The sequence below is a fragment of the Lonchura striata genome, chromosome 20 (assembly GCF_050655825.1).
Source record: "Lonchura striata isolate lonStrDom1 chromosome 20, ASM5065582v1, whole genome shotgun sequence".
Lineage (NCBI taxonomy): Eukaryota > Metazoa > Chordata > Aves > Passeriformes > Estrildidae > Lonchura > Lonchura striata.
In genome coordinates, this window is record NC_140722.1 from 7,390,030 (window position 1) to 7,414,901 (window position 24,872).

The 24,872-nt window shown below is 39.5% G+C and overlaps 2 protein-coding genes and 1 long non-coding RNA gene across 35 annotated transcripts in view; 1 reads left to right on the forward strand and 2 right to left on the reverse strand.

The window, feature by feature from the left end:
* Positions 1-6,308, forward strand: part of EYA2 (EYA transcriptional coactivator and phosphatase 2) — a 90,860-nt gene extending 84,552 nt beyond the window's left edge. For 24 of the 25 annotated variants that reach the window (XM_085558061.1, XM_085558057.1, XM_085558059.1 and 21 more), the window contains 4 exons: positions 192-306; positions 893-1,014; positions 1,802-1,902; positions 5,388-6,308. In XM_085558061.1, the coding sequence (XP_085414187.1) occupies positions 192-306; positions 893-1,014; positions 1,802-1,902; positions 5,388-5,468 (419 nt within the window). In that variant the 3' untranslated portion in view covers positions 5,469-6,308. The remainder of the gene's footprint in view (positions 1-191; positions 307-892; positions 1,015-1,801; positions 1,903-5,387) is intronic. The other variant, XM_085558070.1, reaches the window with a different exon arrangement.
* A 3,146-nt stretch (positions 6,309-9,454) lies between these two features.
* The window catches only part of ZMYND8 (zinc finger MYND-type containing 8), a 48,835-nt gene continuing 33,417 nt past the window's right edge, over positions 9,455-24,872 (reverse strand). For 8 of the 9 annotated variants that reach the window (XM_085558053.1, XM_085558055.1, XM_021540906.4 and 5 more), the window contains exons 11-21: positions 24,334-24,815; positions 23,853-23,993; positions 21,094-21,246; positions 19,892-20,395; positions 18,720-19,091; positions 16,954-17,144; positions 16,332-16,412; positions 15,268-15,346; positions 14,506-14,745; positions 14,197-14,354; positions 12,642-13,920 (exon numbers count right to left, since the gene is read on the reverse strand). In XM_085558053.1, the coding sequence (XP_085414179.1) occupies positions 13,906-13,920; positions 14,197-14,354; positions 14,506-14,745; positions 15,268-15,346; positions 16,332-16,412; positions 16,954-17,144; positions 18,720-19,091; positions 19,892-20,395; positions 21,094-21,246; positions 23,853-23,993; positions 24,334-24,815 (2,416 nt within the window). In that variant the 3' untranslated portion in view covers positions 12,642-13,905. Of the gene's footprint in view, positions 9,644-12,641; positions 13,921-14,196; positions 14,355-14,505; positions 14,746-15,267; positions 15,347-16,331; positions 16,413-16,953; positions 17,145-18,719; positions 19,092-19,891; positions 20,396-21,093; positions 21,247-23,852; positions 23,994-24,333; positions 24,816-24,872 lie in introns of those variants that run through there. The other variant, XM_085558056.1, reaches the window with a different exon arrangement.
* Positions 10,708-13,708, reverse strand: LOC146765718 (uncharacterized). Its single transcript, XR_014949654.1, has 3 exons — positions 13,568-13,708; positions 12,714-12,803; positions 10,708-10,846 (listed from the first exon to the last, which is right to left on the reverse strand). It is a non-coding gene; the product is annotated as an uncharacterized LOC146765718 (long non-coding RNA).

Consider the following 24,872-nt stretch of genomic DNA (forward strand, 5'->3'; position numbering starts at 1 on the left):
GCAGCTGAGCCTCAGACCTCAAGGCAGAGCCCTGGAGTGACATGGCAGTGACAAAGGGAGGCAGTGGCACCAGGGGCAAGAGAGGGGCAGTGGGAGAGTTCAGAGCACAGGCAGTGCCCTTTGGCATTGTGCATACAAAGCCATGCAATTCCCTTTCTGTGCTTCTGCAAAGACACTTTCCCTGCCTGCAGGTTTGATAGGAGCTCCTAAGAGGGAAACCTGGCTGCAGCTGAGAGCAGAGCTGGAAGCACTGACTGATCTCTGGCTCACACATGCTCTGAAGGCACTGAATTTGATACATTCCCGGTAAGAACAGCTCCAAGAACTGCCTGTGGGTTTCCTTTGCTTCCCTTGTTTCCCCCTCTAAACAAATCAAGACACATTTACAGGACTTGGCTGGCCAAGCCTGTGGGAGGCCAGTCTGCACATGTTTGCCAGGCTGAATTATCCAGGGTTGGGGTGAGCTTGGGATGGTGAACTGAGCAAAACCAAAACAGTTCTCCTTGCCTTTTCTTGGCTCCCTCAGCCATGGCACCATTTTCACGTGAGCAGGTTTACAAAAGAGGAGAGGGAGGGAAGAGCCCTTCTGTCCCTGAACATGTTCACTCACAGAACTCAGCATGGACATTACTACATTGTGTTTCAATTCCCACCAAAGAGATCCTGGCAAGCTTGCAGTAAGGCTGCACCACTGCTGCTAGTTTGGTTGATGTTTTTTTCATTCCACTGAGCTGATCAAAAGGCATTTCTGGTACTCACATTATCTCTCTCTGGCTACAAAATCCCCCATTGGCTCGGGAACTTCCAGTGGCAGGAAAGGTTTGCTTCCTACCATCTTTCATTCCAGGGTGAAAGAGAGAAACCCAGATTTCTAATCCCTTCTGTTTCCTAGGCCCAACTGTGTGAATGTGTTGGTCACCACAACTCAGCTTATACCAGCTCTGGCTAAAGTGCTTCTCTATGGGCTGGGCACTGTCTTCCCCATTGAAAACATTTACAGTGCAACAAAAACAGGTAAGAACAAATTCACTGAGGCCTCACCTAAGACAGGCTGAAGTTTTGTCCCTAAGTCATGCAATGAGTGAGTTTTATTTTTAGCTCCCTACTAACAGATGTCTAATTCACATTCTGACTCCCACACTTAACCTAGTACAGACTGCAGGGAAAAAAAAAAGTCTAACACTTCTCAAGTGTCTCCAAAGGGAAGTGAGCCAGATATATAGAAATATACCCACCCTGTGGAGCACTGACAGCTCGTGGGGTGTCCAGCTGCACCCAGCTGGAAGGAAGGTCTGTTTGGACCTGCTACAGAAACACTCTTTGGATCCTCTTGCAGAGGGGTCAAGTGTGCTGAATGAGCTTTGTGAAGCTTTGTGAGTAATAAGTACTGATAGAGTTGGCTTGGGGCTTCTTTGTGCTCTGTTCTTTCTGGTGTGTTTGAACCTCTGAGGATTGGATTTTCATGCTTTTACTGCAACCAGAATGAACAGAAGAGGGCTCTGGAAACTGAATGCCATGAGTGTCACATCAGTCTGCCTGCTGGTGGCCTGAGCAGGGCATCACAGTCACAAAGCTCACAGAAAGCTGGCAGCACTTGCAAGTCCTTGGCTGACAAACAAGTGCCAGCAACTGTCATGAGATGGAGAGGATCTGCCTCAGAAGAAGATCCTGTTTGAAAAGAAAGCAAAGGATGTTGCAGCCAGTTCAGTCAGGGGATAACTCCAGATCCTGTGCCTGAATATTAACTCTGCCTGTGGTGTTTGTCCAGATTAAAAAATGTATCTTCTCTTGTGCTGCTCAGGGAAAGAGAGCTGTTTTGAAAGAATAATGCAGAGGTTTGGAAGGAAAGCCGTGTACATTGTAATAGGAGACGGTGTTGAAGAGGAACAGGGAGCAAAAAAGGTACAGTTTGTGGATGCCATGCTGGATTCTCCCAAGTTTTGATTGCAGTGACCCTTTACTTATGAATTTAATGAAGCTCCCTCAATTTGAAGCAGCTTACAATTTGTCTCATTTCTTAAATGTAAAATATTCAACAATCACCTTGTCAGAAATTCCATACTCTAAATCCCCCACACTTTGGCAGCTGGTACAGTATTTCAGGTAGTTGCTGTGTCACATGTTGCAGGAATCATTCTTGCTTAATGAAGATGGCTGTAAAGACATGAAAAGGGAAATTCCAGTGTGTGACCTCATATGAGCAGGCAGAGTGAATTTCTGATCTACACGTGCTGCTTTTGTAAATTCTAACTTGTTGGAATTAGTTTTGAATTACTTACTAGAATATGCCTATATTCATACATGTGTTTGTATTTATGACTCATTGAGATCATGAGTGTAACTTCATTATAACAAATTCCAAAGGGTTTGTACAGAGTTGCTGTCTTCATCAATGACTTCTGGATCAATGTGATTAATTTCACAAGCAAAATGAAATTAGAAAATTGCACTGAATACAAAGAACAGAAACTGCAAACACAGTGTGATCAGGAATAATGAGAATTGGAACAGCCAAAGTTTTCATTTCCTAAACTTTAGAACAGAACCATGCCTGGAACTTCCATTTATTTTGCTATACAGGGCCAGGAATACAATTTGTTAATGGCAAACAATATTTGCAAGATGTCTTTGTGTATCCTGGCTCTTGTGCTCCTGAGGTGACTGGAGAAATGTGGTAGAGCTGCCTTTGCTCCAGGAGCATTGCACATGAGTTGAGATGCAGGAACTGGCTGAATGAGCTCCATCTTCAGCAGACTTTAATTTTTTAACAGATACACAAATGACTGGTGCAGCTCAGGTGATGTTGCAAATATTAAATCACAGGAGCTCAGCTATGCAGCTGAACCTTGTGCTGGAGGACCTGGTATCTCATTCTGACTGAGGATCCTGCAAAGACTTTCCAAGCAAATTTGAGCTCTTCGGTTGCACATGCCCAGTAATAAAGGGATCCCAGAAAATAAGATGGGGGGCAGATGTTCTATGCCCAGAACTGTATCTCAGGTTATCTTCAAAGCAGCAGTGTATTTTTCCTGGCCAGTGGAAGCAACAATATCTGCACCCACCTTAGAAAACTACTAAAACTGTAGATGGTTTTGTAGCTCAGGAAGGGAGGAACTGTCAGGAAGAGCCCAGAATTCGTGACTGGGGCTGAAGTGACAATGGCCTGCTGCTTGTGGCTCAGTGCCACACTTCAAAGGCAGTGGGTCAGTGAACAGACCTGCATCAAAGGCTGCAGGGGCTCCCAGCCTGCCTGGCGAGGTGGGGAGGTTCAGCAATCTCCTCTGCTGGGGTTTCAAGGGCCTCCTGTCTCCTGGCCCAAGCAGCTCAGCCATTAGTAGAACACATTTTTGCTGGGCTGTTGCCTCCTTTGATTGATGACAATCGTTAATCAAACCTTCTACACACCTGAGGTTTATACAGAAAAAAACAAAAAAGGGAGGGGACAGGCAGAGAGCCTTTTGCTGTTCTGCTGACAGCGCTGATAACATCTCCAGTTTCGGGGGTCATTTTTCTTCACCTGTCTGATGAGTGATAAATCTGTAACTGCTGAACAACAGGAGTGGCTGGGAGGCCAAGTTTTCTTCTGGTTTAAGAAAGAAAAACAGATAATTTAATGAAAGGGGTTTAATAGAAACTGGGGGAGGGGGAAGGAAATAACTTTTCCCCTTAAACTGAAATTGCAGAGCAGTGAATTTCAGTCTCTTCAGCTGTCTTGGTTGTCTTGCTGTCTCTACACACTGATACACAGCTCAAAGAAAACATTTGTTTACTGGCAGGCAATAGGCAACATACCAGAGAGAAGCTTTAATTGTATTTAAAGGCTATAGGAGTGTAAATAGACTCTCTCTGTGGAACATAAACATCTGGAACCACTGGAGTTTTTTGTACACAGGTAGGTACAGTTGGAAAAGGAACAATTCCCTTCATCAGGATCTATCTGGGAAGTCCATGTTCTCTGAAGGAAACTGTGTATGCAGGAGCAGCATGGTTACAGGAGAATTCCTGCAGTGATAAAAGACTCTTCGCAGTGTTCTGCCCGTGCTGGAAGGGACTAAGTGCTGTCAGTTCAGGTTTTCTGTACATTTACTGCTACATACACACCACTGACTGGGCAGAGACTGACATTTTGGGAGAAGGCAAAGAAAATCAGAGGCCTAAATGTTACCAAATCACAGTGCAGAAAGGAGCTGTGTCTTTAACTGCTTTAACAGTTTCGGACAAGAAACAAACCCAGCGCAAACCCCAGGCTCCAGAACACACCAAAAAAAGTTGTATTTAACATCTAAGAACATGTTCTAATTATTCTGAGGTTCTCTCTGTGCAAGCAGCCATGGGGATCACAGCTTTCTGCTGAGGAACTCTGCTGTTCAGGGATCTTTCAGGGTGCTCTGGTGACAGGTAACATTCCAGGTCCCCGATGAAATTGATTGCACTTGCTTCACAGTAGTTAAAAAGTTGACACCTTGTCCTCTTTCAGATGCAAGTCTTGTTTTCCTACAGAATATTCATAATTTTTAGGAGAATGAACAAGATAATATAAAGACAGAGCAGGTCACAGGTAGCTGACCTTCCAGATTTTGTCCAGATGCTCAGATTTCAAGTGGAACAGGCCAGTGTTAAAATTTGGACATGTGTGCACAGGGCTTCAGATTTATCACAGTGAATACAAATTCAAAAACAAGGAGGCAGAGGGATAATTTAAGATAATCTCCCATAAATGGGAGTTAGGAAAGTTTTTTGGGGACAGGCTCTTTTATAACCCTATTGTACATTCCCCTGAGGCAATAGTGTTATGTTAAATGAATAATTGATCTGAGCAATGATACCAGTTCCTACATTTACAGAACATGCAGTTTGATCTACTGTTCCAGCTAATTGGGAAAGTGAATTGTTAGAAAGCATTTTGATTGTGTGGCATTTTATCCCTTTATTTATAGTTTTATAAATTCTAATAAATTCCTTTTCCAATAGATAGATTTAATGTACTGGTCTCTGAATCACTGATAACACCTTCCACTACTGATGTTCACTTAAAACTGTTTCTAGTAATACTGCAATTCTAGAAACATTCCTAAATATTTGTGGGGGGAAAAAAATAGGAGCAAAGTTTACTATCCAGGCCACATCCTCCATCACCTGTGAAGCAGGATACTCCTAAATTGTGGAGGATGTGTCTTCCAGTCTCATAGGAAAGACAGATCAAGGACACTTCCCACTTTGTCCCTTCCTCCCTGCCTAAGATGAGCCTCCTTGCCTCTGGCACTGTGGCAACCTGGTGGCCAAGTACAAAACTCTGTTCCTGAGGGTACAAGCTAAGAAAGTTGTTTTGATCTCAGCATTATACAAAAACAGAAAAAAACCATTGCACTCTTTTGGTTTCACTCTAGCACAACATGCCCTTCTGGAGAATCTCTTGTCACGCTGACCTGGAAGCTCTTCGGCACGCCTTGGAACTTGAATATTTGTAGCAGACCCCAACATCTTAGCACTGGGAGGGCTTCACTCAGACTCTTACATCAGTTCCAGCTATTCCTCAATGTTTTCTTAGTACAAAAAAATCCCACAGCAACTGCAGTTTTTCTTTTTTTTGAAGGAGAACCCTTTCAGTGGAAGCCTTTAAGAACTTGCAGCCAAAGAATATTGTCTCAAATCCTCCTTTCTTTGGACAGAGGAAAATCCTCCTGACCAGTCGCTGGGATGCTGCAGCTGCTGGAGGTGGAGGCACAGAGCTCTAATGCCCTTTTTGCCATCAGCAAGGCAAATGCTACAAGTCTGGGTCTCCCTGTCAGCGTTCTTGGTTTTCAAAGGGGAAGAGGACACAGCAAGGAATCTCTGCACAATCCATCACATCACACAGGACCTTCTGAAAATAGGAGTGAAACTCGATTTTTGTTGTTGTTGTTGTTGTTTTGTTTCTTCTTTTTTTTTTTTCTTTTGTATTTTTTTAATTTATGAACTAATCTCATTACTCTGGTATTAAGCTCTGTACCTGTGTTTTTCATTTGGCTTTGGGGGGGGGGGGGGGGGCGGGGGAGGGTGGGGAAAGTCTTACTGTTCTAAATTAATAGTTCATTTCTCCAGAACAAACCCTGGGGAGAATCATATTGTGTACATGAGTAGTAAGGACACATGGTACTGCTGGTAAGAGCTGTGGCCGTGGTTTTGAACCTTTCCAAGAGGGAACATGGACTGTGCATGTGCCTACACGGTGCCTTATGCTGCCGTCTTGGGGCTGAGGATGGGGGAAAGTACCTTGTGATGAGTGAAAGGCATTCAATAAAAACATGTTTACATTTTGGGGGACTGGAGTACCTGCCTTCTCTGCCACCCCTCTTGGATCTAAAGGTAGGAGGTGGAATGTGTGCTCCCCATTTCAAGGCTGGCCTGGTGATCCTGCTGTCAAAATATTTGAATTCTCTGGGCCTGGGTGGATGTCTTTGTTTGAAAATGGCTGATTGTTCCTTGCTGTGGCACCAGGTGAGGTCAGAAGGATCACAGCATCTCTAGAAGGAGGGGTTAGAGATGCAGCAAGGGCTACAGCCTTCATCTCTCAAAGGATTACACAAGTGCTACACAAACCTGAGGGATACTCCTCACCTCTAAAAACATTTAGAGAAAACACTGCTAGAGCTGAGAGGGGATTCTTCTGCCAAGCTAAAGCAGAAAATCTCATCTTAAATAAACCCAAGGCAGCAGCCCCACAGCAGCTGTGACACATCATTATGACCAAAGCCTTTCAGTACACACTGTGGGGGCATTTGCTGTCTGGCCCTAGCACAACTCCATGCCAAATGTCACTTTTCTAGCATAGCCATTGCGGGTTTCAGGGCTTGCTGAGCAGAATTTTTTTCCTCAAGTTTTCCTTGCTGTAAGAGTTCTTTCCTTCACTTGTGATGTAACTTCTCATATTTGACAAAGTCAGTGGAGAACTGACTAACACTTACAAGGTAAGCACTCTAGTAAATAAACTTTTGAAAGAAGAATAAATGCCAGGGATTGCAGATTCCCAAAGAAGCACAACATCAGCTTTTAATACCCCATCCATCAGCTACTTTATCTTCCTTGAAATTTCAAATTTAACACCTGACTTAATTGTCTGAGCACTGATTCTGGGTTTTTTTTCTTAAAGATTCTTGGAAGATTTTGCTTTCAGAATATATTTAAAGGTTTGAAAGCTCTTGGTTTTGTTGCTGACATTCTTAGGAGAGCTTTGGGTGGGACACACCAAGGGTCAGGAACACATCATCTGTCACACAGGTGTCACGACTTCCTTCCAGTCACCATGGCACATTCATCTCTCAGTGCAGAAAGAGTATCAGGATTTATTCAGGCAATTTATCATAGATAGAAGAGGGCATCTACAGGACTTTTGTACTTGGGAACATCCAGAAGGCCTGGGAACATGCACAGATACATGCACAGATCCTGCTCAGTTCCTTCATTTGTAGTTTTAGGTATTTCTACATTTTCTACATACTTTACTAGGATTTGGTCACCTGTTATTTTAGAGGAGGAAAGAAAACATCTCTTCTGTAGAAAAAAACAATGTTCATTAATTAAAAAAAAAAACACCTCCACAGGCTAGAACAGGTGTCAGAAAGCAGTGGGGTTTCCTACAACAACTTGTACTTTCTTTTTCCTCTAACACAAGGCCTCATTTCAGCATCCAGGTTCCATGGGGAAGGCCAAACCTCATTTCAGGCTTTCAAGTGTTGTGCTCTTCTGTAAACAGTAGCACTGGGAACATGAACTGTGGTTGCTTTACAAATGCCCAGAACAGGGTAGCTGCAGGAGCAGGAACTTTAGACAATATTCCAAGATTTTACAATGTCTCATAAGCTCCCTGTTTCTTTAATTTGTAATTAAGACACACACAGAGAAGTCTTGCCCAGTTCATGCAATCTTGAGGGGCTGCAGTTGCACTCAGAGGTCCCATTTCTACCCACAAATACACCTAACACCAATCCCAACCAATGAATAAATGGTACAAAATATCAAACTGGACAAGCTTGGATCCAAAGGTCCCACACGTCTGAGATGTGAACATAAGTGAAGTTACCTGTGATCTGGAGAATGCAGAAATGAAAATTCCTTCAGACTGAACCAAAACTGGAAATCCAGCAACACAGAACATTTTTCTAAAACAGTTTAATAAAAAAATTGTGACGTTTCTTGAAAAATTGGAGAAACCCAAAGGATATCGTGTGTGTCACCTGTCTTAGTCACAAAGAAACACAATTGTCAAAAAAGATATTTAAGTTTAATACAAATTTTATACAAAGAAAATGTGAAAAAATACTTCCATATGCTAAAAGCAATTATGCTTCACAAATAAGGCCAGCTAGGCTAGTTTTGACACAACTGCAATTAATGAATATTCTGTTCTCACTTTTTTTTCTTCTAATACTTTTTTCCCTCTAATCTGGGTACTAGCTGGAGACTGTACAAACCGCATTCTTATATAAACAATGGGAAATCAACGTGACTAAAATGTACAACAGAATGTACTGGAATGATATCATACAATTAATTTTCTCATATACATACATCACCTTTGCTTTGTTCAATGCTTTCGTTTTACACAACATACAAAATGGGACTACAGCCTCAGTGTAACAGACAGCATCTCCAGGGGGTACTTCCTCTCATACTGCACTGCTTCATGCTTACAGAAAACATAAATTCCATCATATAAATAATACATGCTCTGGCCCACCATCAAAAGTCCTTGGCCCATGTTTCCCAATCCATGTTTTTCTCCACACCTAGTTCTTCTTCAAAGTCCTTCGGGAGGATTTTTTAAAAATAAGAAAACTGTGAAGCATAGCAACAAATTTACTTTCCTCAATCTTTGATATCAGTAATCAGAAATCCTGTTACAACCAGCTGCTATTAACACTTCGTAAATTTTGTGATCTTAGATCGAATGCAATTTTAAAATAATTTTAACCTGTAAACAACATTAATATTTGTTGTCAACCTGGTCATTGTGAAAAACAGTATACATTTTTATGGATTTCAGGTCCATAATCTGCCTAATAGAGTTAGGTGAAAAGAGAGATCCTTCATCACTTGGTTGTCCAGAAAAATTCCACAAGAGTTTCAAAGTGCAGAAATTTTTTTCACTCCAAATGCAAAAAGTTGTTCAGATTTTCTGTATTAGATTACTTGATGCAGTTTCCCAAGACCAGTTCTCAGCATTAGGTTGTGGTAAGGCTCTTTTAAACCTTCCTTTTCCAACTTCAAACGCTCTTTATAAGTTAAAGTCAATACAAATATAAAAAGGAGATGGTACTCTAATGACATCCACAAATTGTACATTATTTACAAAAGAAGCATAGATTTAATATGGATCTTACCTGTCCTTAGCTTTTCTAAGCCAGCACTAATGCTTTACATTAATGTAGTGTAATTAATGCTTTGTACACATACACAAAGCTAGAGTCTGAACCTCTGAGGTTAATCCAAAGAACTGTGTTTATTTGTAACATTTCTATTAGATTTTTTTATTCCAACAATTATATGAAGTTCTTGTTAGCAGTTAGACTCTTCGTACTTGGACTGGCATTGTGGTCTGAACATATTGAACTCCAGTTCTCATTGCCACTGTCCCAGCAGAAGGACTTACCACTACAGGAATGGTCTGTGAATTAAAACCAAGAGAAACAGATTGTTATGTTAAAGGTCACATGAACATGACCACAGAAATAGAGATTTGTTTTCCAGGGGAAATCCAGAACAAGTTCCAACTTTGTGCAAGAACTACTACCTTTATTACCACAGTATTACCTCATTCCAGGGGAGGAGTAGTGCATTACTTCCCTATATGCAAGAGTTTCTGTGTTCTCATCAGTGCTCTAGAATTACAGGGACAGGAGGTGCTATAGGGGCTGCACACACTGCCTGTGCTTGGAGGGTGAGGGTTTCAGAGTTACATCCAGTTATGTATTTTCTGCAAACTAATACATGGGAAGAGGGAAAAGGGCTAAGAAAATCCTTTGTCATTTGAAAAAGTTCTGACAAATCAAACTGGAGTACAAAAATACCCTTGTTTATAAGTATATTCTCGTTACACGTTACTTAAATCTTTTTCCCCAAAAGGAACTTTCCCCCATGCATTCAGTCTACACAGAAGAGAACAAAGAACATCCATTTGAACAAAAAAAAAGTACTTAAGTTAACTTCTGCACAAATCAATAGCAAAAACATCAGCATTACTGGGAACTGTCTTACACACCCTGTAAAAATATTAATATAGAATAAACTTTACACTTCCATCATACTGATCATGATTTATACATCTCAACAAATGGAGTTTCAGGACATCTCTATAGGTGGTAATTGAGTCTACAGATGCAGAGACAAAGGCACAAGAATGTTAAACAATCTGGTCAAGGTCACATCACTCTGGAAATCTGTAAGAGGATTTATTCAACCTAAAGTCTGTATCTTAACCTTCCTCCAAAAACATGAGAAAGTCTAGAAATGTCTCCACCATACAAACTGCAAAGTGTGTTCCGACACAATTCCAGTGATGCACAACTGGTGATCAGACAAACACATCCATTTCAGTTCACATCATCTTGTGGAAGAAACAGGGAGTGAGATTTTGAGGAACCTGAAAGGGATGCACAGATCTTCCCCCACTGGTAGTGTGACATTCCAGAGAGGACATGGAAGAACAAATACAAGTTCACTGAAGCCCAATGTTTCCCCACACTGATTCAAGAAACCACATGAGCGTCTTAATGATATTCCACAAAGACTCTGAGTATCCCTGCTGAGATGGATTACAGCTCCTTTGTGACTGAGTCTGTGCCTTCCAGAAGCCTACTCATTCCATTCCCTGGAATGCAAAGAAGATGGGTTCATATTTTTACATTATTTTAACTGCAGGAAGAATAAAAAACAAACATGGGACCAATTTGCTAAATAAATTCAAAATTACTGCCATTTTGTAATGATTTCAGATGTGTTTACAAGCTCGGTGGAAATGGCACCCAGAAGATACAATGGAAGTTGTTCCTAGTTGGACACAAAGTGCAAACTGAATTCTGAAGAAGTCATTATGTAAGTCACTGTCACTGTCAGTACTAGAGGTGGGGAAATTAAAGTTGCCACATTTGCCTTTTAACTATACACACTTACACACATGGAAATAATTAAGTTTCAGTTCTTAGCGCGATCGGAATATGGAATGTGCGAGACTCCTTAAATGTGTTAAGATCATTCCCTGAGAGGTAAATTTTCCACCTCTGCCAGTTTTACACATATGTACATTTTGCATACATATTAAACATGCACTAAGGTTTAAAATTATTCAAATTGCACGTGCAGTCATTAGAATACAGAGGTGTCTGTAGCTGTGCAAGACTAATGCAAATGTGTACAAAGTTATAAACATGCACAAATAAAGTTGGAAACCTTTCACACCTTCCAATTCTGCTTTACATAACTCAATATACTTTGTGTTACAGAAAACAGATGAGGGTAACTGCCATTTTTCTGAATATTACACAAAACCACTGTAGGATCTTACAACCTCACAGCTATTCACAAAAGAAGCCTGATGTCTTAGAACTCTGCTATTGAATTTTAAAACACATACAAAACCTTATTGTTAATGGTAGTTCAGTCCAAGCAACTCAGGGCCAATGCTGCAAAGGTGCACAGTGGTCTCAGCTGAGACCAAGTGGAGTTGAAATGCTGTGAGGACTTTGTGGGAAGTCTCCATCCCCACCAAGAGCTGTGTTTGTGTGGAATCTGATGGCTGTGAAGCATTGTGTGTGCATGAGCATGTATCCACCAACACACGTGTGTCCTGCAGATGGGGGTGTGCACAGGGAAAGAGAGACAGAGGAACTTCTACAGCACATCAGGCCTCACAGCCACAGTGTGGGTAAGGCACACTGTTAAATCAGATCGTTTATAACAGTGTATTTAAAGTTAGAAGTGAAGTTACCCACACATGGGCTTCCCTGCTGAACCCAGCACAGAGGCAGAGCATGTGCCATGACCAGGGCAGCATCAGCTCAGTAGCTGCCTCTGACATGAGCACTGCAGAGCACAACCAGCTGAAATAACGGGCTAATATGATGTAAAAAATACAACAATCCAACTCACTTTTGTCCCATCTACTGTGACTGACACTAGGGAATTCGGATGTCCTTGGTTAAGTCTTTGATGGAAAATACCCAGGTCTGATTCCAATGTGATTTCTCATTTCATAATGCTAATGTGCAAGAGAGACTGCATGGGAGAGACACTGCTGACGAATGCATATTCTTTTTCACAGGTACTGAGATGTCACAGGAATATCAAGCATAGCTCAGAAATAATTAAATCTCTAAATCTCTTTAGGATACCATAGACAAAACAATATTTAAAAGATATTTAAAATTAATTCTATATATTTACATTGATGTTGTGGTTGAGTATATACATGAAACGGACCAATAATGTGAAATGGCCTCTGCCTGTCCTCAGTGCCTTTGCCAGACTTAAAGATTTCTGAATCCTTGCAATCACGAATGGAATGAAAGGGTGGAATGTTGCACAGCAAAATAAAGCATTTTGCACTGCAAGTTGAGACTATACCAGTGAATTCATCTCTTGATACAACAGCAGACGGAGACAACCCCCCAGAGATACTGAGCAATTTTAATGCCAGGAACAGCATTGCTGCAGACTTTAAATTATAATGCTGTACTTACAATTGTGGGTTGAGTGGTTGGAATATAGGTGGTGGTCTGCGGTACCTGGACCAGTTTTATAGGCTGGTTGCTTGTCACACCTGTTGCTATCTGCAGAGACAGCACAGGCAACCTCAGTAGAAGTCTCAGCTTGTACATAAATTCCACCTAGTTGTTACATTATTATTATTATGGTATGTAATTTATGTTGGATGTTTTCTTTGTGTTAAAAATTTGCATCTTAATGAATTCACAGGTTACTTTTTTGTTAATAAAACAAAATTCAAATTATGAACATGATCAATGTATATAGCATGATGTTTCAGGTAGAACATCTATATAAAAGCAATTCCATATCTGTGTAACTGGAATATTCCCTGGCAGGTTTTAGGTCTCATATTCCCTACTTCCCCAGCAATACAAAGCTTGTGCTGCCATAACAATGCATACAAACATTAAGTGAGTAAACCAGAGCTTAACCAACTTCATCAAAACATTTAAGTGAAATAGCACCTCCTTTTCCCCCCCTTCCAATCTGTTCCCCAAGTTACTCCCTTAAGATGACATTTCAAGCCCAGAGATCTAACACCAGACAGTAGCAAAAGTGTCAAGAAATGAACACAGCTCTCTAAATTACTATGCTTCCCAATTCTACAGGACTATCTCGATGAGACATCATGCTGGAATCACAATACTACAAAATTAGTTTGCTTTTAATATTTTAAAATACAACAAGGCTCCTACTGATGTGGAGGATCACGTGTAAGGGTTTGAAGGATCAGCCCCACCCCACCCCCCACTAAAATTTTTCATTTAATAAATCTTGCAAGGGCAGAAAAAAAATGATGCCAAAATTGCTAATAGTCAAGCCCTACCTATAAAGCAGAATCTTCTCTATAAACATTTTCTATATATGCAATGTTAAGTCCCTTTTTTTAGAGCATTTGCTCATCCTTGCCTACTGAAAACTATCAGAGTAGATGCTATGGAGGATTTCAAAACTGCTCCGTTAACCGTGGATCCAGGTGAAGTGTTGTATCAGTGTGATGGAACATTGTGGTACCCTAATGGCAGTCTGTGGTGAGAAAGTAAGTTGGTTTGAATGCAGGTCTTGAGCTTGGCCTCTGAACCCCCAGGCAAGAAGGGCTTGGAAGTGCTGCAGTCAGTATTGCTTATCAGAAGGCAACTTGTATCGAAAGATCCAGACCAGAAGCTACACTGATGGGTCCTGGAGAGAGAGAGAGAAAGAGGTCCAGTCCCCCTTGGCTGGAAGGATCAGTCAAGCCAACACAAGGTTTTTTTGGGAAGAAATGAAGGGGAAAGGGTGTTCCCAAAGGACAGAATGAGGTTTTTTTACAAGATGAAGAACAAAAACCACAACTCTCTATCACTCCCCAAAAAGCACTCTTTGTAATATACAAATGGTTATAAATGCCTGGCTTATCCAGGGGTAGATTTCAGAGAAATCTTACACATTATTTTTGTTTGAAGTGATGATACTCACTGTAACATTTTCTTTGCTTTTATCAGCTGAACCTTCCTTTTCCTTAGGAGTGCTGGCTGTTTCTGTGGTTGTAGACTGCACGCTTGAACTGGGCTGGGAGGATTTATTTAGTGTTTCTGTGCTAATTTCAGTATCTGTTTCTTGCTGTGTCGCAGTAGCTAAAATCAAGGAAAAAAGAGAATAAGGCCACTACTCAAGGGAGCCAGTTCACAGTCCCTCCTCAGAGTCACATCTGCACATGAAGAACAGAGTCACTGTGGATCCAACCACCCACCCAAATCCCCCCAGCTGTGTAGGAGGCACCATTACCTGACTGTGTGCAAGATTTCATATGCTCAGGCCAGTGAGCTTGTTGGCAGGGGTAGTCACAGTAGCTGGTATTCCAACAACAATAAAAGATTGCCTCTTTCTTGCAGTTGGCACACCATTGCTTCTTCTTGGTCTCATCCACTGCTTGTTGCTTTTCCAGTTCCAGCTGCTTCTTCACCTCAGCAATCAAACGATCTCGTTCCTGTTCCAGGCTCTGACGCATTTCAGCCATTGTCAACTCTACTCAAAACCCAGAGAAAGATGGGTTTGCATTCTCCACTCCCCAACAGCAAGAGCAAAACAGTAATATTCATAAGTTTGAAGATAACATGAAATTAAAACTAGCAGTCAAGGTATTCCCTGAGTTTGGGCATCTGTTTCATACCTATTCAACAAATGCAAGTCTTCCATCTTTTCGTATTCTGGCACCATGATTTTTAACCATTACCTTCCATTTGTTTAACACTTTAGTTCTAAATGTCCCACAAAGGACCAGAATACAGCATAAGCACAAAAAGGACAAATGCAGTTGCTGCTAACATGCTTTGTCTTTGCAAGCGCAAACTTTTGTTCTGCTCCAAATTCAGAAAATACATCCATCTCTTCTCTCATCTCATTTGTTCATCGTATCTTAGTTTCTTTACAAAGCAAAATGCATTAATTCCAAGAGGGACAATGTGATGAAGGTAATACATACTAGAAGCCTTTCCATTTTCTATGTAGTACAATACCTGACACTGTTTTGGATTGTCATTTTCATACCTAGATTATGTTTCATTTCTGAAAGCTCCTGTTGATGTAACCATTGAAGTTTTTCTATCTCGATCCTCAAACGCCGAATCTAAATATTAAAAATTTAATAGTTAGTAATAACAAACAGGGCATGGTGTGTAATACATAACTATTGTATAAAAACCATGCCCAAAGCAATGAGCCATTGTTTACATCAAGGCTCCTTCATATTAACATGAGGACGAGACAATAGTAAACCCCAAACCAAAGCTTGAAGTATTCTAAATATCTGTTTGCTAAATTTGCTCACCATAGGACTCTTTGAAGACAACAAACTTCTGTTAAACTTGATTCCTCTGAAACTGTCACATCTCAAATTTCTGACTGGAATCATGAACCTATTTCTCAGTGCTGTTTGCAATTATTAGCATGACATTTCATTTATTTTAACTAGATGAGGCTTAGAAAAGCAAGATTATCAAATCACTGTGGATCAGGGGTACAAATATTTTTGCTCAAAACTTTGACTTCCTTATTTTGGTTAAAGCAAGTAAACAAATCATCACACATTGAGCTTTATTTGTTCCCATTCACACTTAGTTTGCACTGCTTAATCTGCTTTTTCCAAGGTTAAAAAAACCCCTTAGAAGAGTCTAAGTCCCACCCTTAGGGAAGATTAAAAGCAATGTATAGAATTTCATTAAAAATGCAAAACGTTCAAAGTATTTTAAAGACGTATTAAAAACTATGGTTGTAATAAACTACTGCACTACCCAGTTTACAAAAATTTTCTTTTCAAAAAACCCAACTTCATTTCCGATTTTAATAAAGGTGGACAATTCTTGACAGAAGATTGAAGGACCTGGGCTTGATGGCTTAATGCTTATCTTACAGAGCCCCCCTGGTATTTTTTCAGTGTTTTTTTCCAACATTCTAATCATTACTTCTGAAACACCACAGAAATTAGTTATCTCTTGACAATCTCCATATATAATACTTTGTAGATACAGTAATGTGGCATATATATATATATAAACACTAATTCACATTTTTCAAACTTAAAATAGAAGTTGATTTTTTAATCTTACACTAACCTCAGCTATTGTACTTCCAGTAGTATTTTTTGAAAGGTCATTATATATTTCCGTCATTGTTCCTTTGATGGCATCCATCATCTGAGAGACAAAAGCAGAAAAATAATTCTTTGATATATATTTTTAATAGATTTCCACTTTGATTTTCTTTCAATCCCTCTACTGGGAACCTATATTATTACTCTTGTCTCTCTCTAAATATATGACATTTACCTAGTTCTATTTATTTAGAAGCTAGAGCACAACAATTTAAATCAGGACTCTGATTTCTAAGTGTCCTGAACAGGTAAATTGCTTGACCTTCTACTTTTCTAAGAAATTGCTATTGATATAATTTACAAACAAAAATTATATAACCATGAACTTGGGGAAGAAACTCAATACAAGAATAGAAAGGATTCATTGATTTTTTAATTTAGGTATCTAAGAGAGTATGGAAAGCTCACGTCCCTTCCCTCACTTTCACTATGATGAGCCCAGTACTACAGCAGCCCTTCTCTTTAACAACTTAGCATCTGTTTAATGCCTGAACACACATTTATGACAAATTCTCATCTGATGAAACTACAGGGTGTTTTAAAAGAAAGGTACAACTTCATTAAAACCTTCCTCCAGAACTTACTTTGCTGGTATATTTAGCAATATCTGCAGCCACATCAGCTGAAGCTGTTGCAATTGGCAAGTCTGTGTTGAGTGAAGAAGAAAGTGTGCTTGCAGATCCAGAGCTGGTAACCATGGAAATAGGCTGAGTACTTGTGACCAAGGTTATTGTGGATGTGGAAGTGCTCTGGGTGATCTCTTTTTGCTGCACAGCTAAGAAAAGAGAACATTGAGGGGATCAATCACACAAGGAATTATGAAAACAACACGCAAATTTCTGCCTTCAATATCTAACTAAACTGTGTGCATGTAACCATTTCAATTTGTATTATTTATACAATAGTGCCATCTAATGATTAACTTAACAGTGCTCAGCCACTGAACTTGTACATAATTTTAAGGCTTAGAGGTAATGAAGTAAATATAACTTTAAAACTCACCATTTTAGACTGGCCAATACAGAAGTCTCCCTCAGTTCTAATGACTTACCTGCTGGAGTATTTTTTAAATAGTATTTTTTTAAAGAATAAAACTTTTCAAGCTATTTTTACTGATTCATATTATAAAAGATGTCTTCATTGCCAATTTCCTCAGTAGTGGAGTAACTGAAATAAACAATTCATTCATATTTATGTGCTATATTTCTGTTTAGGCCAATTTAGTGTATAAGAGATCTATGGATTTTATAGTTCTCACATGATAAATATTATAGTCTGGAAATCTAAGATGGAACGTTGTCATGATGTGCTCAATAGTAAACAACATTGAGAAAACAAACTCATGGGCTGAACACAAAGTTCAGCCCATACTATTGAGGTATATATTATAGCACGATTGCTACTAAAAGTTTCACATTTAACTTCTCCAATTTTCACATTTATTTTTCCTCACTGCATATGTCTGGATCAATTTGTGCAGTCTACAAGCAGAAAGATACGACTTCCTCAACACTGCTCAAATGACAGAAGCAGAAGCATTTGGGTCCAGAAAAATGAGCCTCTCTAAATGTCTGTATGTGAACCATCACCCAAACCTCTCTCCTCTACAAGATCACCTGCATGCCAGTGCTATCAGCAGAGTGGAGAATGTCTCCTCATCAGGCACAACAGTAAACATTTCAGTTTATTAACTTGAAATGACAAATGAAGCTGATTTACATCAAGTTGCTGTTAAATGAAGAGAAGCAACAGCAGCACAGGCTTGTGTTACCCTGTGCCAGCTATTGGTGAAGGCTCCAGCAAAGGGATGGTGAGAAAACAGTTGTGAAAACATTCTGAAATGCCAGGGCTGTTTGCTCAGTAAGCTAGCATCAAAGTCTTGTTAAACAGAGATTTCAAAGACAAATCCTGGAGCCTGGGTAATGCCATTGTTGTCAAATTATACTCTGAAAAACCCTTCAGATCTGCTGCTTGTCAGATAAAACTGGAAGCAATTTGTAAATATTGAGGTGATATTGGTAAACGTGCAAGTGGAATAGTTAATGGTTTTAGCATATGATCCAGAAAATTATTCAGTTCACCCTTCCAAATCTGTTATGCCTATGAAAAGCAAAAATATTTATAGAGACACACTTTTTTTTTGTCCTTAAAATAAAATACACTATTCTAAATACACACCAGAAAGAGCAAGTATAGTGAGTAACTTTTATACTGGAGACACTTATCAGAGTAGAAGCATACTTTGAGATTTTGTTTATACAGGACTCCTGGCTGGGCACCCTTGGAGCACAGGGATCACTACTGGGGAATTCTGGCACCACAGGCATATTTGAATTAGAAAAGTGTGTACCTTTAACTGCTTGTCTTGTCTGATATCTTGTCCCCTGAGAGGACTGAGGCTGCTGTGACTGAGACTGCTGGCTCTGCTGCTGCTGCTGCCTCTGTACCTTCTGCATGTGCCACTTCTGAGAAGATGTCTGGAATTTATTTGAAGAATTCCACACCACCCTCTGCACAGCAGGGGCAGTTTCCTTGGGCAGCAGAGGCCTCTGCTTTTTCACAGGGCTCCCTGTGGCAGCAGAGGGAGCACTGACAGTAGAAGCAGCACTGGTGGTGGCTGTCACACCAGCTGGGGGGGTCTGTGATGCAGAGCGGGTGAGCACTGGAGTTTCTGGTAGAGGCTGGGTGCTTGCACTGGAGGAAGGTGGAGTTTTACCTACAACTGAACAAATATAAAATGTTATGCCAGCTTTTCACCAACACATCTGATTTGTAATTTTCCATCTAGTTTTTGGAACAGCTATATTTACACCTTCCAGTCTGCTTTGAATTGATTTCCTCAAAAGTAATCAATATTCTACAAGTAAAGTAATTTCAGTCTACTTGAAAGTGGTGGCAATTCAGATGCATCAGTAACTAAGCAAAACAAGAAGTACAAAACCACGAAAAACCAGCCTGACCCTCATTCAAAAGATACATGAGAGGTTAGCACTTGTTAGGGTGTTTCTGCCTTACCACTTTCACCTGTCATCCAAATTTCTTTCAGGAGAAAAAAAAATTCTCAAGGATTAATATCTGAGCAGTAACTGAAGAAACTATAACCTTTCTAAACAACAGTGAACCGACATTGACAATCCAATGCAGATGACACCATGTTGGGCAGGAGTGCTGATCTGCTCAAGGGCAGGAAGGCTCTGCCAAGATCTTGACAGATTGAATCAATGGCCTGGGACAATTTAATCAGGTTCAATAAGGCCAAGTGCTGGGTCCTGCCCAGCAAAAATTATGGATATTCATAGTTCCATTCTGCTGAAAGGAAACAGTAAAACTAATTTTGTTTAAACCAAAAACTACAATGGGCACTGAAAACTTTTTTCATAGTCACAAAGGATGAATAATCACTCCTAAGAATTGTTTTAATACAGATAATTTTATCTTAATGCAAAAATAAAGGTGGAATTCTACCTTTGGTAAAAGCCCTACAGAACAGAAGGGAAACAAAAGGAAATAATTTCATCCTACCATCTTGTTTAGGAGAAGATTCTTTAGAGTCTTTCTTGTTTTTCCTTCCTTCACGAGTACAATGATCATCTCCTAGATCGATGACAAGTTCACTCTCGGAATCAGAGTCCAGTCCTAGATGCACAGTTGGAGAGTCTGTTTCATCTTTACCTTTCAGCTTTTCTTTTGCAGGATGCTGTAAACTCTTTCCCTTTTCAGAAAATTCTTTTTCAGTGTCTGAAACACCTTTTTCCTTGACCGGTTCTTCTGTTTTCTCCACTTCTGGACTTGTGCTTTTAAGTTCCTCCTTGTCTTCATTCTGTGCTGGAAGCTTGGGTTTTTTTTTCAAGCTCAATGATTCTTTGTCACTTCTTGCACCTTCCTTATCCTCACCATCCTCTTGATCATTCTTTGATTTCTGATCCTCATCACTATATTCACTGTCACTGGTATCAGATTTTTCAGAATCTTCAGAGTCACTGTGTTCTACTGCTGTATAAACAGCTTCAGATATTTCATTTATTCCTAATTGTGGGAAGGAAAGTACATTCCATGCTGACATCAGACTGACTGACATTACCATGAAAATACTCTATATACAGGAACAAAGTGTACACATTACCTTAACTGTCAGTGCTTAAGCTACAAAGCTTAATGCCCTATCCCAGCACCATAATGTATAAGAATGAACTTCTACATACTCCAATTAATATTTTTATTTCATTCAGTGGCCCTCCTTTCACTGCTTTTCCCCACTACCTGCAACGTCTTTTGTTCAACTCAGGACCCAATGCTGGCAAATATAAAAACTAATTATTTTTATCCACAAGAAGCCGCTTTAAAAATCAGCAACATTATTCACCTGATTACAGTTACTTACATTCATCCTACTTTGTGCAACTGACAGAATTTAGGCAGAATTCTCCAATTTTTCAACAGTCAAAGCAGATAAAACTATAATCATCTCCTATTATCTTCATCTACATCAGAATGGCACAAAAACAGGTTAAAAGATGAAACAAAAATTTGAAGCATCAGATCTCACTGTGTTTTAAAGCGAACTAGTTCAGTGCATTCTACTCGCCTCAGAGTAGAATATTCTATAAAAGTTTGAATATTCTTTACTCTTGTTCTAAAACAAAATATTTATGGGTTTACTATCCAAAAGCTTATTTGGCCTCCAATTTAAGTGTATCCTTCTGATGTTCCTGAGGGACACTCACCCAGTTGTGCTTTACAGCTCTCGATGGTCTTGTCGAGGTTGAGCTGGAAGCGGCTGCGGATCTGGCGCTTGGGAGAGATGAGCTGCACGGGGGTGCTCTGCTGCTGCACCGACTCACTCAGCTCCTTCAGATCCATCTCGGCCTTGCTACGATCTGCAAAAACAAGCACAAACTAAGAAAAAAGATTTTACACAAAGAACCGAGATCGCTATCCAGATAAAACACGTTTCACCAAAGAGCAACGCAAATAATCTGAAACATACTTCACTTTTTTTCCTAACTGTGGGCTAAATAGTAACTCTAAAATGACTTTACTACAAGAATGGATTCTTCCTCTCTTCACACACACAGACACATGCATCAATTATGGGGACATTTTCTCCATCAATGTGAATTTATCAAGAAATACCCATTCAGGTTTGTAAAGCTGTCTGACAGCACCTCAAACAAACTACTGCTGCTATTTACTACTAGGAGCACTACCATCACAGAGAAAATTAAATAGAAATAAAATCTTCATACTAGTATAAGACACAAAATCTTTATAGTCATCATTTAAAATCCAAAACTCAGGTCATGAGAATACATATGAAAATGTGAATTATTTCACTGGATAAATTAGTAAATTCAAGAAAGAATAGCAAATTTTTCAGTATATGTCAGCAAAATCTTGAGTTTTCATCTATGTGTAAAGAATTTTCATTCTGAAATGCACACATCTGTCTGCAAAGAATACACACTAGAGTGCTATGGGTAAAATTGTCTTAGCAATGAAGTTTCACATTTTTGCCTCAATTTTCCCATTGCAGAGGTTGTATTTGTATAGCACAGTCCTATCCTTTACCCTTTGCTAGGAGTGCTGACATTCCATCAGTGCTCAGGGCACTAAACCAGTTGGAGTTAGCTGGGGAAAGAGAAAGGACCCATGAAGAAGGGGTAAAAAAAGGAAAAGAAGGATGTTTGGCCAATTTAGCTCCTTTAACTGGCTCATGGTAGGATCAGAAGAGCCAATGCCATAAGCTGATAAAAACCAGAAAAGGCAAAAGGTAACCCAGGCACAATGTGCATTTGTCCTTTATTTTCAAGTTTCATTCCAGAGCAGTTAAATATGACACAGTGTTGCCTTATTTTACTATACATACACACACACACACATATATATTTACAAAATATTTTCTGTTGAGGTACAACTTAGAGAAAAGTGAAATAAACACAAAGGCCTGAACCATGACTCCTCTGACCAGACATTCTTTGTAAGTTTGAATTTCATATCATTCTAATTGTTTCCTGCCTCTGTTATCCAAGGGCAGGTCCTATACTGTCAGACACACGTTTTCCTTCCCCCCAAATCCCTGTATATCTTGCTCATTCACACCGCCATTTTTTAAATTAGCAAGTCTGCCAGTAGCAACAGATGGTTCATTTCTGTTATTTTTCCTTCCTTTTTGCTGAATTGCAGACCACAGGATCCTCCTAGCACTCTTCTGAAGATACAAAGTGTCTTTGTTTTCTGGACTCTCACTTTAGTTTTTGCAGAGGGAAACTCTGTTCACATCACGTATGATAATGAGACACAATGAGTTATACTGGAAAAATTCTAACATCCACACAACACGTCTGGCACAGCTGACACTATAAAATGAAGAAGGGTTGTTCACTCTCACCACCAAAAAGTACATTTAATAAAGGAAATTCCCCTAAACCTGAAAAAAAACCCAGATAATCTACTTGAGAGCATTATAAGCATTTCTTTTATGGTATTACTCATGGACCATAACATCGGATTTTCCAATCTATGCTATTTATTCAAAGTGTTCCAGCTGATGTCTCCCATCTGTGGCTCACACAACTGCAGCACTATTGTCTTTCTTAATGTTATTCCAAATGCATTGACACCTCAGATGAGGTGACAAACAGCTGCAGTGCAGCAGAAGAAATTAATTCTACAATTATGTCCACACATATGACCCACTGAAAAACAGACTTCTGAGCTTGTATCCAGAATCAGAATATCCATAAGGCACTGAAGACATTAATTCATTATTTGAATATAAACCTTCCTGAAATACCTAACAAAAAAGGGGCAAAATCCTGTTTCTCTGTGGAGGTAAAAAGCAACCAGAACTGAATCAGAACACTCACAGGAACACAGCATGACTGAGGAAACTGATTTACATGTTTGGCTTGCAGGAACTATTTTACCAACTTAGTACTTACCTACTCCATCTTTCAAAATTCCACAATCCCAAAATTTACTTCTAGGGAGTTTCAAGACTTCAAGAATTCTGCTAATTCCTTTCATCCACCTATCTCCCTAGAGAGGGATGGTCAGTGAGGAGGTGATGTGAAGGCAGCAAGAGAGAAGCCCTAATAAATCCTAAATCCTAAAGATCACAAGAAAACCTACAAAGCAATTCACTTGAGAGAGACTGAGTGCTGAAGAGCAGCAATGTTCATGTAATTACAACCTTCAGAAACTTACCTACTCTTTAGATACATTCATTTTTACAGTTCAGCTAAGAAAAGATTATCCTTTAACAACTTCCTTTCATCAACAAGAAACAATAACAGAAACTTTCTTTTACAAGAAAAAAAAAACCAGCAAATCTCATAAAACAATAATTACATGTGTGTCTCATTTAAAGACCTTTGCTCCTTTCAAGCCACATACAAGCACATTCGTTCATATTATGCTGCACAGACACCACCATAATTTGTTCAGCTGTAAGAATATTAAGTTTTCAAATATCAAAACTAACCAAGGTTAAGATTCAGAATGCTTCCTGGTGTGGAAGTTCTTTCTTGCTTAGCAGAAATTGGCGTTGATGCTTGAGGAGAGAAAGGTTTGGGGCTGCCTGACAAGCTCCCTGCTTGACCTGTTCTTGTTGGTGCTGGAGAAGCTGAAAAAGTACAAAATGAATAAAAACAGATTTAAAACCAGAACACCTACTCATGACTATTCTATTTTTTTTTATTTGTTTCCACTCTCCATTCACTTTAACAGTTACAACTATTTCATGCTATTTAAATTGAATGGGTTTAGTCATTTTACAAGATTATTCATTCCTTCTCAAGGCGACAGAAAGAACTGTTCTTTCTTATCTCTGATACTGAAAATTAAATGCATCTCTTTTTTTAAAATTTCTTCATAAACCAAGTGATAATACAGCCTGTCATTAAAAAGTACATGGAATAAAACTAGTCCATCTCCCAAGTCCTGTACCTCCTTTTTTTTTTTACCTGTATTTTTCTCTATGAAATCCATGGATTCTTCACTGGCACTAAAATGACTGGAAGTTGCTTTTTTCTCTGTATCCTGTTCAACATCAGAGCCAGTGTGAACTGATGAGTTTGTACTCATTGGTGACCGTGGCATATCTGTCAGTGAAATCCTGCGACCTGTGCTACTGCTCAGCATAGACTTGCTCATCAGAATCTTGGGTGATGCTGTCATATCAAAATTCAGCTTGATTTTCTCTTGTTTGTCTGTCTTTGCAGTTCCAGCAGCTGGGTTTGCAGGGTCTAACAACATTTGGTATTGATTGTTGGGAGTATATGGTGTCCGGAAAGGTGCATAATTAAATACTCCAAATTTTCTACGAATGTTATCAACATAAACCTCCATTTCTTGCATTGCACTATTGAAGATGCTTTTAGTCTTTTTCACAGAAAAAGGAATTTCTTTAGACATGAGGTAGCAATTATTTATTGGAACCCAGGCCCTATATATAAAACAGAAAAATAAAAGATAACATAACTACATTTCATACCGTGAATGG